We start from the raw sequence: 17,438 nt of genomic DNA on the forward strand, positions 1-17,438 counted from the left end.
TCATGCTAAAGCATGCTGGTAACTTTGCCAACAGAGGGAGAGGAAGCTTTGAACAGTTTGATCTGCATGACAGAGGTGGCATTGCTACCTGTGTGGTCTGTTTTGCTCCTATTGAGAGACACAAGGATTTGGAGTTTTTTTGCTTTCTCTGTTTGAGAAAGTCAGTAATATAAATGCTGTTACAGAGTTGTTAACAAACACCTCTGACAGTACCATTTCATCTACTGAAAGTTCCAAATTTGCTTACTGGTGCTTTCTCACACTGTTTATTCTTGCCTCTACATCAGTAATGTTTGAAATGAAAAACATCTGTCACGGGCAAGGAGAGGCTGGTAATTCCCCTGTATCTGAGACTTTTTACAGAAACATGGAGAAACAGAAACTCGGAGTGAGTCTTAGATCCCCAGTAACAGTTCCACCACTGCTAAAAGCAAAGAGGAAAACAGGCCCTCTGGTAAAAAGGAACCCAAAAGACCTTGTCCAGCTTCCTTCCAGTTTAAGGTATCATTTACCAAAACTAGTCAATAAAAGAAAACTGGATTTAGTGCCATTTTACCAGTGTATTTTGAACTTTTGAAACAGGTCTGTCTAATCAATGCCAGAACAAGTTGCTTCACATGATTTTCAATACCAAATTTAAAGAGGGGGAAAGGGACACAACATATTATTGCCACAGAATCTGTGTGGTTTATTTTTAATAATTTTTTAATTACTAATTATTTTTTGTTCAAGATGATTGTTTTCTTGTATTATATCTGACAATGAGTTGATGTAACTCTTGAAACTCTCTTGCTGTACTACAACATTGTTTGCAAAATGATCAGCTATGGGATGTGTCTGCTTGCAAGCTTTTCTGAGACTGGGGATTGCACGGTTTCTGAACACCAACTCCTAACAGGTAACTCCTTGGGAGTTTCTGAAGGACCTTGTGTCTCCAGACCCAAGATAGATCAAATAGCAAGAAATCATGTTGGTAGATTAATTATGGAGGTCTGGATGGGTGCTGACTAAACTTGCCTGTTTCAGCTGGCAACCAGGGAGGACATTAGAAAGTAGAGTTGCCATAGCTCATAGTTTTCAAAATTAATATTGTCAGATTCCGAGAGCTGAAGCATTTTTCAAGTCATATCATCATTTTTATTTGCCATGATGTCTTTGACTAACTTGAAAAGTACCAGCAAATAAACTTAATTTCCTAGCCATTAGGAATTATCACTTTTTCTATGTGGCATCTGTGGGGAGTCAAGGCTTGAGTGTAGTATTTTGTTTATTTGGATCCTTTTTATTCTAAGATAAGTCTATAGTAGCAACTGGCTTTGACTTTTGTTTATCAGGTCATCTGCATGGACTGCTGTGTGAGCAATCCACACATGCCACGTCCTCATCATGTGTAGCTACTACTGCATTTTATCACTGCAGAGCGGTGCTTTTGGAGTAAATGGGTTTTCTCCTGGCTATGTGAAGAAGACTGGAATTCTGACATTTAAGGACAAATTGAAATTTCCCAGTGAATTCACTTCTTGTGTCCCATTGTTTCCTTTGTTGCTGTAAGCCAAGCACATTTGAAAATGGTCTCAAGAACTGGCAAGTACTCTTATACCAACTCTTGGCATAATTAAAGCATGCAAGCCATAGCAGCACGGGAATTGGGACCTGTGTCCCAGTTGTGTTCCTCCTCATTTATCTGTTCAGTTAGCTGCTTTTCTGGGTGTCTTTGCAGGTGGAAAGATGCACCTGTACCTACTCCCCTCCTTCAGAAAGCCGAAGTCAAGGGTGGCCATAGGAGGCCCCCGCGATGTGTGATGTGTGGCCAGCAGTGCACACTGCTGCTTTCTCAGCCTCCCTCAGGGTGGTGTCACCAAGGACACTGCTCCAGTGCTCCTGTCTGTGGCAAGGTGATTCACAGACAGTGTGATGCCATATAGATAAACAGATGGCTCAGGGTATGGCAGGTTAAAATGAATGCTGATGGGGAGGGCTTGACAGAGGTGCGGTGCTCCTTTCAGGACATTGATGCTTCCAGACTCCATCCCACAGCTCAGTGAACTCATTTCCAAAGTAGATAGAAAGTATGAAAACAACAAAGCTTTGCAATGAGGAATTTGATCTAGTTTAATCTGGAGTAACTCGCAACCAGTGGGGCTATTGTAGGCAGTCCTGTGAATTTTTCCCTCTTGCATCCTGTAGGCAAATTCTCTTTAACAACTTTGCATCAAGTATGTGCAAGGATGGGTTGTGTAAATTGTTAAATGCGAAGACAAAGACCAGTTTTCAACTTCACCTGAAGACAAAACAAAATTTTAGGAAAAGAATGTAATGACTCATGCAAGTAAGAGTAATCACAGTTTAGGGAGGGCTGCCCAGCTACAATCCCATTACTTAGCACGTAGTCATGCTCCAGAGGAAGTTACTGCCCCTTTTCTGGTTCTTAGTCATAAAAAAATGACAAGCATGACACTACTTCCTATGTAACTACAGTGCCTAAAAATTTCCTGAGTGATTAGAATCAGCCAGTAGGGACAATGTTATGTGTCAACCGATCAGAGGTTTTGGCATGGTTTGAAATGTCTTTCACCTGAACTGCGGAACGTGTGGTTTAGATAGAGGAGCAAGACATTTTCCTATATTTAAAGAGGAAAATAATAGTTTGCACTTGTGTAGCATCTTCCACTTGATAAGCTGATAGAGTACTATACAGTGTTCCCTGTGAAAAATAACTACCAGTGTGATGTATGTTACAAAAATGTTAGTATATGTCATACAGGAAGTAGGTGGGTCAGAATACTACAACTGAATCTGAAATCCATGCATCTTAACTCCTCTTTCTGTATTCTCACCCTAATGTCATTTTTCTTGCACTGGACATATTGGTGAGGCATTTTGGTGTCCAACATGAGATCACAGTCTGGTGTTCTTTGGTTCCAAATTTTCTGTTTGGGGGAAAACAATTGACAAAAGAAGAGAGTGAGGTTTTGGTGTGCAGTTAAGTCTTGTTTTATGTGAAATTAGTTTGAATTTAGATCTTAACTTCAAGGCTCTGTTCAGTGCCAATAGGATGATATAATTTTTTGTAATTTGTTGAGAGAAAAATATAGAAGTCTGTCTGTCAGCATGCCACAAGTAGTGACTTATATTCCAGCACCAGTGAATGGATCTTTTCGAAAGCTGTTGTGTTTCACGTTTACCTCAACTTTTCTGCTTTGGAAGTTGTCGTAAACAGTGTGTGGCAACACCAGCACTGATAATGCTTCCCTACCGCTCATGCCTGCCTTAAGGTACTGGTGTTGCTATGGGAAGGGGAACACCAGTCAGAAGTGCTACTGAGCCTCCTTTACCATAGTGTACTCAATAAATTTAATTTTCTAATCTTCTGGCTCTGTCCCTTACTGAATATTGGAATGCTACTTTCTGCCTTTATTTTCCTTTCTCTTATTTTACACTAAACTTCATCTTATTTGAGCTTTCTTATGCAAACATTCTACTCATATCTATGAAAATTCCTAGACTTTCCCAAGAATTTTTATCTCCTAACACCGACTTCAGCAACTTATGTGATGGCTAAAGAATCCTGTCTGAGTATGCCTTGGTTTGTACTAAAGCAAAATCCCTGTGGCTGAGGCAATGGTACAGCTGATGGTGCTCGAGGTAATTAGTTGAAAATGAAGGTTGTATCTATAATTATCTCATTGTTTTGAAGGTATATTTTACAAAAGGAGGGTAGCTGACCATCTGTTCGGCAGGAGCTCCAGAATCTGTACAGCTATTTGACCCTTTGTTGTAGAAGATGCGTTTTATCCCACCAACCTGTTGCACGAATAACTTCACGCGGCTTGGTAGGAAGAGGGGGCGCCTACCAACGCAAGTAAATTGTGTGTGTGAAGTACGTAAAAGGCTCTGAATCGCCCGTGAACAGGGTGGGTTTAGCGAACTGTTAATTTTTGCTGTAGTGCTAATTTGAGAGACGCAGTTACGGAGGCGAAGTTGTTAAATCCACGGAAAAGGGCACGGGGCGGGCAGGGCCCGCGGGGGGCTGGTGCGCCGGGGGCTCAGCCCGAGCGGCCCCGAGGGTGTGGCCGGGGCCGAAGGCAGCGCCCGGGGCTGCGCAGCGCCCGCCGCCGCCGGAGCCGCCCCCGCCCCAGGTGAGGGGCGCCCGTCAGGGGCTCGTGGGGCGGGCGAGGCACGGAACCGGGCCCGGGCTGTCGCGGACCGGGCAGCGGGCGATAGGGCGCTCGGGAAGGCTCTGGTTGAGTCACCCTTAAGTAATTGCGAACTGCGCTTCTTTGGAGCGAGCTGGTGCTGGCTACGCGCCGGCTCCTGCCGCGGCACGGCCAGACCTGGAACTCTCCCACAGCGTCCCGGCTCGTTTTCTGGCAGCTCCGCACCGCTGCTGTGGCGGTCCGGCCTCCGGCCGCCCCTCGCGGCTGCCCCGCTGCCCGCTCCGGTTCCGCGGCCCCGAGGGAGGGGCCCGGGCGGGACTCGCTGCCCGCAGGGCGCTTGGCCGGGACAGACGCTCCCGCCGATCCGCAGGAAGCCTGGAGAGGAGCGGCCGTGATCAGAGCCGGTAACTGCGGGGACAGCGCTGAGCTGTCGGGCACAGGATGCAGAGCTGGTTTGGGGTGTGAGTGTGTCCGGGTGTCGCCCTGTCCCCGCACCGCTGCGGGGCAGGGGGCGCGGGAGCAGGGCAGGGCTGGCCTGCGGGCTGCTGGACATGCCATAGCTGTGACAGTGACGAAGGAGACGTTGGATCCAAGTGCTTAGGTTTTGTGGGCATTGATCCCATGGAAAGCTGTTAAATATAAAACAGGTATAAAACACTGGTGTGTACTCAGGATACCGAGATACTGCTCTGAGTAGAGAGGAAAGAAACGCTGTGTCCTCCCCCCCCACCACCGTCATTTGAAGAGGAGAGGGCGCAAAAGCCCTTCTTTCCGTCCGAATTTGTGATTTCTGAAAGGCGGTGTTAGTTCGAAATAGTAATGCTGGAAAGGTTTTTCATTTAAATTGTATTGGTGTTTTTTTTTTTTGTTTTGGTTTTTTTTGGGGTTTTTTTTGGTTTTTTTTTGTGGGAACAGAGAAGCAGTCAAAATAAATTGCTTCCTTTACCAGAGAAGGAACAAAAGGTTGTATTTTTGAAGCATTGGCTAAAAAACCCCTTAGATTTGACTGTAACCTTGGTAAAGTTCTCTGTTTCTGCCAGCAAAATGGGGAGAGAAGGTTTATTTCAAGTCAAGGTTTCATATTGTTCAGGATTACTGAGCTAACTGATTAGGCACTTGTATTTCAGAGATAATTTCATGGCCAAATGAAGAAAGCTGTACTTATTATTGAATAATCTTCAATGATCACTTTTTCTTGGCATTTTTTATAGATATGAAGTCATTCTACGTGTAAAAATTCACAAAGAGAAGTATGGGGTTGATCTGTTTCTCTCATCTTGAAAAAAAAGACATTTCAAAAATAGTTTATCTGGGCTGTGTGTTTGCTGTTGCATGAGAATAATAGTTAAAAATAACATTTTAAATATACAGCTCAAGGATGTACGGGGGGAGGGTGGAAATTGTGTGGCATATATATAGAGAGAGAAGGATATTGTGATAGCACTCCAAGACTCTTTGGAAGCAGTGACCTGACTAATCTTGTGGGGATGTTTGATGTTTGACAGACTCATGTTTTTTTCTGATAGTAGCTTAAAGCCTTTGAACTACTGCATGTGCTTTCTCAGTCTGTGTCTCTGTATCATAGCAGACTGTATGTTCTTGGACCTTAATATTTTTCTCAAAGTCTTGTGACATGTTTGCTAGACAAGCTACTGCATCAGTTTCTCTTTTTCATTACAAAAGCAGAAAATGCAGGTTGCAGATAGCTGCTTCTAAGGCGTTTTGGGGAGCAGAAATCCTTTCTTTTTTGTCACAATAATGAAGAATGCTACACTGCTTCTAGGGAGACAAGAACATGAAATCCATGTTGCATTTATAATGGCTACAGTTTTGATTGTATTTATTCCTATGTTCACTTTAAAGGCTTTCAAGTCATACTTTTTCTTTTTCCCTTATTTTCTTATTGCACAAACACAAAAAAAAAAAAATTCTGAGGAAATTAATCTGCCGTTTTGTCCTGGCCTTGACTTTCTTCACCATTAAGAATGTTCCCTTCCTTTTTTTTTTCTGTGCACATCTGCATAGTGCATGCAAATATGCCAAGTAACTTAGCAGGGAGAAGAGAGTAGTGGATCTTCCACTTGTTGAAATTTATTGTTGCTTATTTCAAGGGAGGCTTATTTCAAGGGAGGGAGGAATTTGTGAGGAGATTTGACGTGGCAAAAGTACACAGAGTTTTCACAAAAGTTTACTCCGTCTCTTAAATACCTGAGAACACACAGGTGAATATCTTAAACCATGGTCAAGCCCTCTTAGCTTCATAGCCTATATAATGGTAAAGATTGGTGTATGATAACACTAGGTATCAACTCCAGTGATTCTGATCTATGAAAGAGAATCACTTAAATGCCAGGTCAATAAGACTGTGAGAAAAATGTGGGTCTTTTAATGTCCAAAACTGATTTAGATCTGAGTTTTTAACTCTGAGTTTTGAAATAGCTTGGGAGTTTGATTTGGAATTCTGAAATTGTTTTTTTGTTTGTTTTTATGAGGTTTCCACTAGCATGAGTATATACAGCCTTGGAATGTTTATTATGCCATTCATGCATCTCTGAGGCTGAACTGAAGATTTCCCTTTCTTTCACTTCTCTTCCTCCAATATATTGAAACAGAAAAGTAGAAGCCACTGTCATTAGTTGTATTATCTTGTGCTGTGGAAGGGGCACCTAATCCTATACCTGAGTCACTTTGAATGCACCATCAGAACACCTCCTCAGGCTATGTGAACATCACAAAGATTTCATGAGGACAAACTGAGCCAGAAAATTTGGATTTGCACCCCAAAGATGGCACAAGCAGAAGGATATTTAGTGTGTTGTTTTAGGGAACTGAAAGTTATTTATTTCATTGTTCATGTTTATTTTTGTTTTGAGCAATGATGTGAAGAAACCAAATCCCAGCTGTTTGGACTTGTCTACCAGATATGTATTTTATTTTATGTCCAGTCTCCTACTGTTATCCTAAATGCCATGTTGATTTGTACTTGCTCACCCTCAGTCATAACAAAAAATTAGAACCTGTCAGAAGCTACCTGGAAGCCTTTCATGCTTTCAGCTTCTCTGAAGTCACAATGGGACTCCTAACAATTCTGTTCCCATTGATTCTTCCAAATTACAAACTGAAGGAAGAGAAGTGCCACTTTATGTATAAATACAAATTCATTTGCCATTTTTAACATTATATTGGCACAAGTCCATCTTGTTAACACCTAGTTAGGAGAAATTTGCATGACTTCCGAAGTGTTCTGTTTTGTTAGTTGCTGCATTTTGACAAATAGGAATGTGTACTGTTAGATTTCAGTTCCTTTTGAGACATTGTTCTGTTACAATTTCTACCATTTCTGTTGCTGATTGCATAATGGCCAATGTTCAAGGCACACTGTCTCTTAGGGAGTGAAATTTTCAGGGTTTCTATATCTGGCAAAGTCAAACATTCTTTGAATCATATACTAAAGTATTTGAGACATTCCAGAGTCTTCAGCTGAAGAGGCTTCCACTTTTCAGCATTTATATTCAATAAAAGAAAACTGGATGGATGGTTTGGCAGGAGCTTTTGTTGCCAAGCTGATTGCAAGTTCTCTGTTAATATTTATGAAGAATATATAATACAGCACATGGGCAAACAGATAAACGTGTGGTGGAAGCTAGCAGGCCTGTTGTTCTCAGTTTTGTTTGGGTTTTTTGTTTGGGTTGGTTTTTTATTTGTTTGGGTTTTGTTTTATGACTTTTTTGTTTGTTTGGGATTTTTTGAGGGGGTTTTAAAGAGGTTTTGTAGGGAGGATTGTTAGAAATATTATCGAAGCTGCACACATACTTGTGGCTACATGTATTGCAAGTTCTTGAGTGCAGATATTTTTGTACTAACTGTGGAACTCTACCTTGATTCCTCAAAACAATAATCAGGTATGAATTTGAGGATTAGGTATTGAATTTGTAAGTCATGTGAGTACTACTAAAAAGAAGCAACTATTAGGTCAACTCTGGGAGTTTGGTTTTGATTCTTAAGGGCATCTTAGGAGTAGGGGTGAAATAGAAAATGCTATACATCAGGGGGTGGTTAATTTGTTGAAAACTCTCAGACTGTTGGGTTGAAACCTGGGTTGCTATAAGAATTACCTTGTGATTGGGTTAGGAGAGTGAATTCTCAGCTTTCTTTGTGGATCCTCAAACATGAAGGGGTTGACAATTTCATGTCACAGTAAGCCTATTGTGGACTCATCATTAAACCAAAGCTTTCTGTGCTTACATTAATTACAGCTTGGGTTTGCCACCTGCTTGCAGGTAATGTGTTCCATTTCAGCACAGCCATGGGAACCTTCCAGGAAAGGCTAAGGAGAACTCTCTCACTGGATAACCTGAACTAAACCAGTTGGAATTCAGGAGTTTGGGGGTGGCCTTTATATAAACCAATAAGAAAGTACAATAATTAAATACAGACTCTCAGCAGACCTTGAAAGGAGAGCAACACCATTTGTGCCGTATGAGCCAGCTAGCTTCCAGTTTTTCAGAGTACATAAACAGGGTTTCTTGCTTTTCTACAGTGAATACACAAAGTTGAGTTTCAAATGACTGTGTAAACGATAAGAAGCCTTTTCCCCCCAATTGTTAGAGGTAATTTATATAATTCTATTCTAAAGTAATTTATATAATTCTATTCTAATAATAAGAAACAAGCTCAGTGAGTTTGCTTTAGCTAGAGAAGGCTGCAGGTTTGTAGTAAGCATTTGCATTTTAAATCTTCCTATCTTTATGCCAGTTCTTTTGCTTAGAACAGTTGTCATGCAAAACTAACTTTACAGCAATTATTGTGAAAATAATTATGTGATATTTTTAGTACTTGCCAAAACTAGCAGAAGCTGTGTCCTTCAACCACATTATAAATGGAGAGATTATTTAGTCTTTCACATCACATCAGTGTGATAATTTATGGCAGAATTTTTGTGAGAATGTATTTTGGTTTCTTTAGGATTTTGTATTTTATTTGGATCTGCATGACAAAAAATGTCAGTTCTTTGCCAACACCTCAACACCTCAAATCTTTTCTACTCTTTTCATCAAGAGATGCGACCAGAGTCAAACAGGTTCCCCCTAGGCAAAAGTGCTATTCCCAGAGACTTTTCTACTGTAGTGCATAGTACCTGTGCTCTGACAGAGGCTTCGCAAATTGAAAAGTAAAAAAAAAAAAGTATTGCTAAGTATTTATTGTAGGACTTTCAATACAGGAGAATTGGGAGGGGATTTGTTGTTGAAGTCTGAAAACCTTGTCCAGCTGGTGAATCTCTGCAGTGCAAGTGACAGGAAAAAGCAGAATTTTTACATACTTTGATATCAGCTTTAGCATTGCTGTTAAAGTTAAGCCTGTTACTATAACCTCTGAGTAGAAGTAACAGTGCAGAAACATTTTGATGGTAGCTGTGATGCTAAGGTGGAGCAGGAGGACTATAGAGGCACCTCTGTTTTCCTTGCAAACCTGTGCATTCCCCAAAACAGGAAGAATTCTTGTGCAGCTGTGGGCTGCTGACTTCCAGGCTGCTGGGCCTTCAGGGTGCTCCTCTTATTTTTCAGTATGGAACTTGACTGAGGTGAGAACAGATTCCCCCTGTCCATAACTGTTCTTTCCAGAAGCACTTCTGCTTTCTGAGTTCATATCAATCTCTGCAGCATCTGTGGCTGTTCCAGTTTCTATGGGAAGCCCCTGGCTGATGAACACCTAGGTTAAATAATACAGGGCTGCTTGCCCTTTAGGTCTGGTGGTGTGTTCCAGGGTGGCTTTTGCAGGCTAATACAACCCCATGGGATAAGGCAGCAGTCTGTCTTCTGCAATACAACGCTATAAACTGAGCACAGGGCAGCATTTTTGGAGGAACAGAACTGTAATTTGTTAATGAGCCCGAAGTGTTGGTCTCACAAAGCTTTTTGCTCACGCTAACAGAAAAACCTGTACTGTATGGCAAACTGCAGTTGATTGTACCAGAGACTGACAGCTTTGCAAATCTGTGTGTCAACAGCCATTTGAGCTAGCAGGCTGAGCATGCTGAAGAAGAGAATTCCAGTAATCTGCTCCTGCCCTTATCTCTTGGGTAGAGCCGTTTAGTTTACAGCCTGTTAGAAATATGTGACCAGTTATCTGCTAGATTTATTACTTGAGCAAGACTCCTTAGCAACAGGTTTTTCCTCACCGTGTGCCAGCTACTGGGTTAAAAAACATATTCTTCCAAACCAAGCTGTAGTACCCTTTATTTTTTGACAAATATTCTTAAAGCTTTGCTTGTTGTCAGTAATTCAAGTTGATGTCTGAATCTACAGAGGATGTGAAAAAGCAAAAAAGAGGAACTTGATGGATAAAAATGGGGAATTGCTGATGGCCTGCTTTTGCATGTTTGTCCAGATTGGTTGTTTTTTGGTTTTAACATGAATAAAGTTACATACATGTGTGCTTGGTGTGCATTGGCATCAGCATGACTGGGTCTTGAGGTATCTGCCTCAATGCAAAGCAGAAGTTCAGTTTCAGATACCTTTGTTAGTCATGCTACTTAACTTCCTTTAAGGGCTTTGATGATTGATATACAGTAAGCAATCTTGGTTTTGTTTTTCCAGAACCAATAATGATAGCTGCAGGAAAATTTTCAAGTCTTCCCAGAAACGGCCCAGTGAACCACCAGTTCTCATTAGCTTCTTCCATGGATCTTTTGACCACAAAACCTTCACCAATTGAGCATCGCTCAAACTCCTTCCAAGGCATCTCTATCCATGGCACTCTGCCCAGGAAGAAGAGGGGAACAGTTCCCCCTAGGTCTTGTGATATGTTCAGCCACGTGGGAACGTTGCCTTACACCAGAGCATGGCAGCAGCCACCTTTTGGACAGGACGTTATAGAAGAGTACCCTCCAGAAAATGGAAAGAGCAAACTCCATGCCAGGTATGTTGTAAAACCTTAATTTACATATGTTACTTGTGTAGGGATTATTACATATTCTTCTAGGCCTCTAAAGGCCCAGTCATAGGTACAGCTGTTAACTATAACTAAGTTAGGTTTTCTCCCTAGTATTCAATTTCAGTCTTGATGGAAGACCTAAATAATTTTGAATGACTGTGTCTTGCCTTTGCATGTTTAAAAGGTATAATATTGTGTGTACTATTCCCATGGAGGAAATCTTTTTAAGTTACTGAATTGCTTTGATATGACCCTTTGCATTGTAAGAGAGCAATTTTAAACAAGAAGTCATAACTGTTCAAACTTGGTTTTGATTTGTATTCAATGCAATATGGATGGAGGGCTGAGGAAAAGGAGAGTGGTGTTCCAGCTGCCTCAGATCCTGAGTTACATGTAGGCCTTCTTCATGAAAACTTAGGGGAACCCAATGTACACTGAGCTAATGACAGATTATCCCTGTTTATTATTCCTGCCTGACTTTGTGGTTAACATATGCAAAGTTCTTGGGAAAGACCCATACTCTTTTAGCCATCCTTTCTTTTGGGAACTTATTATCATCACTGATATTTCATTGCTTATAAAAAGTAATTAATTTTGTAAATGTCCTTTTTTGTTTGTTTTGTTTTGATATTGAGTTCTATAAAATGGGAAAAAAATCACCTGCTAACACAAGAAAAAGTCAGTGTAATGCAATGGATCAGTTAAAGACATAGAAATGAGAGAATGTTTGGTTGCTTGGCTGGTGGAGTTAAAGGCTGAGAAAAGATACCCAAATTATAAGTTCTGAATTAGGATTTATAGCCTTGCTGTGTCCGTCACTACAGTTTTTTTGTTTTCATGTCTTGTGAGTGAAGAAGAGTTCTAATTAGGTAAGGTTGTATGTGTAGAGTGGTTTTCTTATGCTTTTTGCTTGTTCTTTATGGGATCAAGCTTTCTTCTCACCTAAAAAAAAAGACTTTCTTCTCTGTACCCTATTCATTTTAAAAGAAGAAAGTACCTAAGTGGGTGTAGTACTCCTCTGTCACTGATCTGTGAGCTTTTTATTTTTTTTATGAACTAGATTTTAAACATCATTTGCTTCTTTTATTTACAAAGAATAAGCCCAACTGGTGAGAATAGGAAAATAATAATGAACTGTGTAATTCCCTAATGGAATTCTTCTGATTCTGAATTTTTTCTGATGACTTGGAGAAATTATTTTGTCAATTTTCAATGCAATAAGAATGTGTTCTCTTCTTCATTTGTGAATGTACATCTCTGCTAGTTAGTTCAAGGGGGAAAAAAGTTTTCTTTGTTGAGTAAGCTGACAGGTTTTAGAGTCTCTTGGAAATAATTAAATGCCCAGAGTTAGAATCAGCTGAGTTCTTGAAAGGTAGTTTTGTTAGCTAAAGAAGAATTCACTCTTGAAAGTGAAAAAATTCTCTTTTAAAAGAGAATTCTCATTTTAGCATATTAAACTAAAGCTGCTTGTATGAATGTTCTTTATTATCTGACATTGATAATTATACCTAAATAAAGCTTAATTGTAATTTCCCTTTGACCAAGTCCATGGGTTATCTTCATTTAGCTCTGCCTTATATTATGGTACCTTTACTTAAAGGAAAATTGTTGAAATTCCCATCTGTTGCTAGAACCAGTAGCTTTTTTGTGGCCTGTGTCATGTGGCTGCCATCAGTAAACCCAAAATTTGCACCACATTCAGGTGATCATGGTCCTTCATGCGTGGCATTACAGTTTAGCAGACTTGCGCCATGTTCATGCTTTTTCATGAATGCGGCCAAATGTCCCTCGAATAAACAGGACTTAAAAGCAATGCAGAATTATCCCTGTCACAGTGGGTTTGGGTGTGGTGATAAAGCAGCTATCAAAGGCCTGTTTTGACAACCTGTGCCATTTCAGTTGGATGTCAGCAGTACTCAGGTAGTCTTGGGTTAACCAGTAGTTATCTCTGTGGGTCTGGTACTGGCTCCGATACAAACATACTTGAATGTTATCTCATTGTAGAGATGCAAGGAATTTCTGAGACATTATAAAGAGGATGGAATAGGGCAAAGACATGCAAATATCCCAGAGCAAAACTAGATTCCAGTATTGATACCATGCTGTCTGTTTCATGGGGCAGTGTGATTGCAAGAGTGCAGAACAAGGGATTGCTTCTTGGAGTGTCTGTCAGCTGACAGCTCTGGTATTCTCTGTTCCTAAACTCATCGTCTCCACGTTCAGCACTAAGTGATGTCCTCAAGTGCCGTATCCAAACGTTTTTTACACACTTTCAGGAATGGCAACTCCACCACTTCTCTGGGCAGTCTTTTACAATGCTTTACAACCCTTCCGGTGGGAAAAAAATTCCTAATAAATGTATTACTAATAATCTAAAGCTCCCTTGGTGCAACTTGAGGCCATCTCCTCTTGTCCTCTCATGCTGACAGTTGTTGCTTTATTGGTAAGCCAAACTACACACCAGGGAAAGAAGAGGAGAGGGGCATGAGGCAAATTCTGAAGATTTTTTTTTCTCCAGTTGAGGTTTGAATTGAAGTTAGTACTGTTGCAAGATACAAGGATCACAGAATGCTGTGGGAAAGAAATGTATCTTTGATACCCTGCTGTCAAACAGGTTCTAAGGTTGTTTTGTGGGGAGAGGAGTAATGCAAGTGCTGTGATGGGTTCAACATTGTGTTGTCAGTGAGTCAGGCTAATAAAGATGTAATCTTCACAATCAGTTAAAAGACAGTGAAGAAGAGAAAAGATACTCCTTTCTCAGTACTGGTAATTCCTCTATTGCCTGCAAATAGCTTGTATTTCTGTTGAAATAAACAGGGTTTGTGACACAATAAAGTGAAATTCAGTTTAGTAAAAGCTCCAGTGTGAAATTCTAAATTGTTAAGAGGTCAGAAATAGGTTCTGGGTTTGCACAAAGTGGATGCTGTTGATGGCCATGATGCTTTGAAAGAATTTTTTGAAAGAATTTAATGTCAATTTTAGGATGGACAGTTTAGCACAGCAATAAAATCAAAGCTAGACACAATATCTTAGGAATAAGATTATTAATTTTTTGTGCAGTTTGTAGAGTTACATGCCTTTTCTAAAAGCCCTTAGTATTTCAATAGCCATAGTGTCCACTTAGAAATTTAGTATTTGAAAGAAAGAAAAATCAGTTAATTTTGCCTTTGCCCTGTATGTGTAGTGTAGGACTCTTTAGAATAGAATTTTGGATATTTTGGGAGAAACTGTGTGGCCACACATTTGCATTTAATCACTGTCTTTCCTCTGCTGAGCCTACCCCTAGGAAGTGTTGAAGCACACCATCTGCCAGAAATGATCCCTCTAAGTTTTTGTTCTAATTAAAGCTTTAAAACAAAGTTGACATTAATTCACAATGGCTGTTTCACATTATACAGGACATTTGTGAGTATGTGCTGGTTTAATTTCTGTTTACTAGCTCTCTTTGCAGTAGCCATTTCATTTGCTGGGACTTGTAAGGACAATTTTTTGTTCAAATTCCATTCTTTGTCTATATAGACATTTAAAAAATTGAGTCACTGATAAACAGTAGGGTTGTATTGTTCAAACTGGCTTGGAATCAAAATACTTTGTGCATTTCTCTAAATAATGTAAAATGCCCTGGGTGCTTTGTTTTATCACTATTCATGAGAGGGCCTGACGTACCAACTGGTGAGAATTCAATTTTTTTTCCCCTGTTTTTGAAGCTGTAGTTTTAACTGTGTATGAATTTGAAGTGTTGAGTTGTAACTACAGAGCTATAATTTTAATCTGCTCTTCTTTGCTTCTGTTTTAATTTTCTTTTCTCTAGTCCAGTAAATTCCTGGCTATGCTCTAAGTCCTGATTGTGATTATACTTAGAACTCTACTGTTTTTATTTATGTGGCTACCAACAATTCGTTTTTGTAGGTAGACAAGGCATAGCAGCTTTTTTTTACACTGCCAAGATATCAAGCATGAATTGTCCATATCAGTTTTTTTGACATGGTTCAAGCATGTTAAAAAAGAAAGAAAGAAATCTGGCAGGTGTGAGGAGCCATGGGAGACAAGATTTTTTTGGCTTGATTCTTTCACTAATTAGGGAAATGGGCAGACCAGTAGCTCTTAATGTCTTCCAGTGCTCATTGAACCTTATTGCAAAAGATCAAAATGTGGTAAAGCTAAAGTGCATTTTATAGACCGGCCCTAATTATCTACACACAGGTGCAAAGAATTCACTTATTTCCTGTAGTTCTGAAAGTATGGTGAGTGTGTGTAACTGCGTATTTAGCTCTACTTCAGTCTCTTGTTTTGAGTACTGGTCAGCAGAGTTTTTTCCTCTTGTTTTTCTACGTCAGCTGCTTCAGATGAAGTGCTCTCATCTAGCGCTGGACTTTGTACTGCTGTAGCAGAGAGTAGAGTAGATTAGTTTATCTGGTCGTTTAGGATGTTCTGTTCTCTTCTGAATTTCTGATCTTCAAGGCTCTGCATGTTTGGCTGGACGATCCTCACATATTTGTCTCATGTAACTCTCAAGGAAAAATAAAAATATGTTCAATTTTAACCTTGACTAATGCCACTGACATTAACAGGGTAACTTCATCAGCATAAAGCTGAGCAGGCTCACTGTTCTCTAGAGTGCTTGCCCTTGTCCTTGGAGGGCAAAACATTTGGAAGTTGGCAAGGTGTTAGTCTTGTAGTATAAACCTATGAATGACTAAATTCTGCATTCCCAAAACTGTTCCTGTTCTCTTAGTAGTATTACCACAATAGATCAGGCCTGCTGAAGTCCTTGAACTGACAGTTGAATTATAAAAGAAAAGAGTTGGCATGGCTGTGCTTTGTCCTCGTCAGAATCTGCAGCCTGTTTGCTTCCCCAGATGCTGCAAATTCTGCTTTTCTTTGGATTTGGAGAAAGGGGTGGATCAGATATTTGGACAGCATTTTTTTTTCTAATTAGTGATTTTGAAAACATGATCTGTTGGATAATTTATTTTGAATTTGTGCTATGTTTTTTATATTAATACTGTATGTACACTTGAATGATTCGGTGCACTTTGAAAATGAAAAATATTTTTTATCAATGTTTTAATATATCAAGTAAAATAAATATTTTGTATGTTTCCTGTGGGGAGTAAAGTGAGTAATACTGGGGGGTTTTTGTTTATGAAATTCAATGTGGTTCTTCAAGAATTAAAATATTTGCAAGATTACCAGGAAGAAGACCAGTGTCTTGGTTCCCTTTTAAATTTTAGGATAAGGTGGGAGGAGTTTTTGTAAATGCACAGAATTTTGAAAGTAAAAATAGTTACAGTTTTGGTGTAAGGCCTGAAACTATCTCTTAGTGTGAGTTTCGTTTTTAAAAAAACCTGAACCAAAATGTTTATATGTGGTTGTGTTTCTTTAATAAGAGTAACACAAGTGTGTTGAATTTGGGGCTAGTGAATATCTCATTGACTTCTTCCATGCACACGTTTTTCCAATGGAAGAATTCCTTAGATGTTGCCAGTACTTCATGCTTTTTGTCACAGATTTTCCCATTCTCTCTCTTGTTTGTCCTGTTCACACGTGCACCTGCAGATCTCTGCTGTCTCAGAGGTGGAGCAGAGCTACCCACTAAAGCTGGGAGATGTTTGTGGTAGAAGGAATGCTGTGTTGGATAAGCAGAGAATAGCTACTGTTATCTGCTTACATTCAGTTTCAAATCCTCTTATCCTTTAACTCCAGGGCTTTGTTCTGCTTTGGCTTGTCTACCTTTTCTTTTTAGCCCTTCTGGCCTTGGTTGGGTTCACATTATTCTGTTGTGAAGTTCTACTTCACCCCTTTGTTCCCATTTGATGCTCACATCCTCTTTCTTTGCTTGGTGGACATAGGCCTGCAGAACCAAGCTCCACTTCTAGATTTTTATGGGGATTTTGGAAATCTGTCCATGTGGGATCTTCAGAGAGGGAAATGAGGAAAATCGGATTAAATGTTTCAAAAAGAGAGACCATCTCTCCAGTATTAAAGATGAATTAAACCACAGTCCTTCAGCTTCTGAGCAGAGGAACTAAAGTTCCTTATGGGATGAACACAGTTGTATCGTCATTTGAAATTAATTGTGGGATCATAACCTTATTGTTAATGAACAACTTGCCAGGTAAAGTTGAGCCCAAATCCCTCAAAGCCCCTATCAAAATTTGTCAGTGTTGTTTTTCAAAAACTTCCTGAAAACTTTTTTTTTTCTGGCTGTTTATTCTTTGAGCAGAGGACACTATATGTGGTGGAAAGTTTCTTGAATTACTCCTTCTGTCACACCCAAAGTTCCTTCCCTGCCTCTGCTGTTCTCTGGTCTCTTTTGTAAGTTTTATGGAGTGTCCTGTTCAGTTG

The 17,438-nt window shown here is 40.0% G+C and overlaps 1 protein-coding gene across 9 annotated transcripts in view; it reads left to right on the plus strand.

The window, feature by feature from the left end:
- BCAR3 (BCAR3 adaptor protein, NSP family member) overlaps positions 1–17,438 on the plus strand; it is a 94,995-nt gene that overhangs the window by 38,117 nt on the left and 39,440 nt on the right. For 7 of the 9 annotated variants that reach the window (XM_064719883.1, XM_064719882.1, XM_064719884.1 and 4 more), the window contains one exon: positions 10,754–11,075. In XM_064719883.1, coding sequence (XP_064575953.1) covers positions 10,754–11,075 — 322 coding nt within the window. Of the gene's footprint in view, positions 1–4,100; positions 4,140–4,216; positions 4,562–10,753; positions 11,076–17,438 lie in introns of those variants that run through there. The other 2 variants (XM_064719887.1, XM_064719886.1) reach the window with 2 other exon arrangements.

Source organism: Zonotrichia leucophrys, chromosome 8 (assembly GCF_028769735.1).
Source record: "Zonotrichia leucophrys gambelii isolate GWCS_2022_RI chromosome 8, RI_Zleu_2.0, whole genome shotgun sequence".
Taxonomy (NCBI): domain Eukaryota; kingdom Metazoa; phylum Chordata; class Aves; order Passeriformes; family Passerellidae; genus Zonotrichia; species Zonotrichia leucophrys.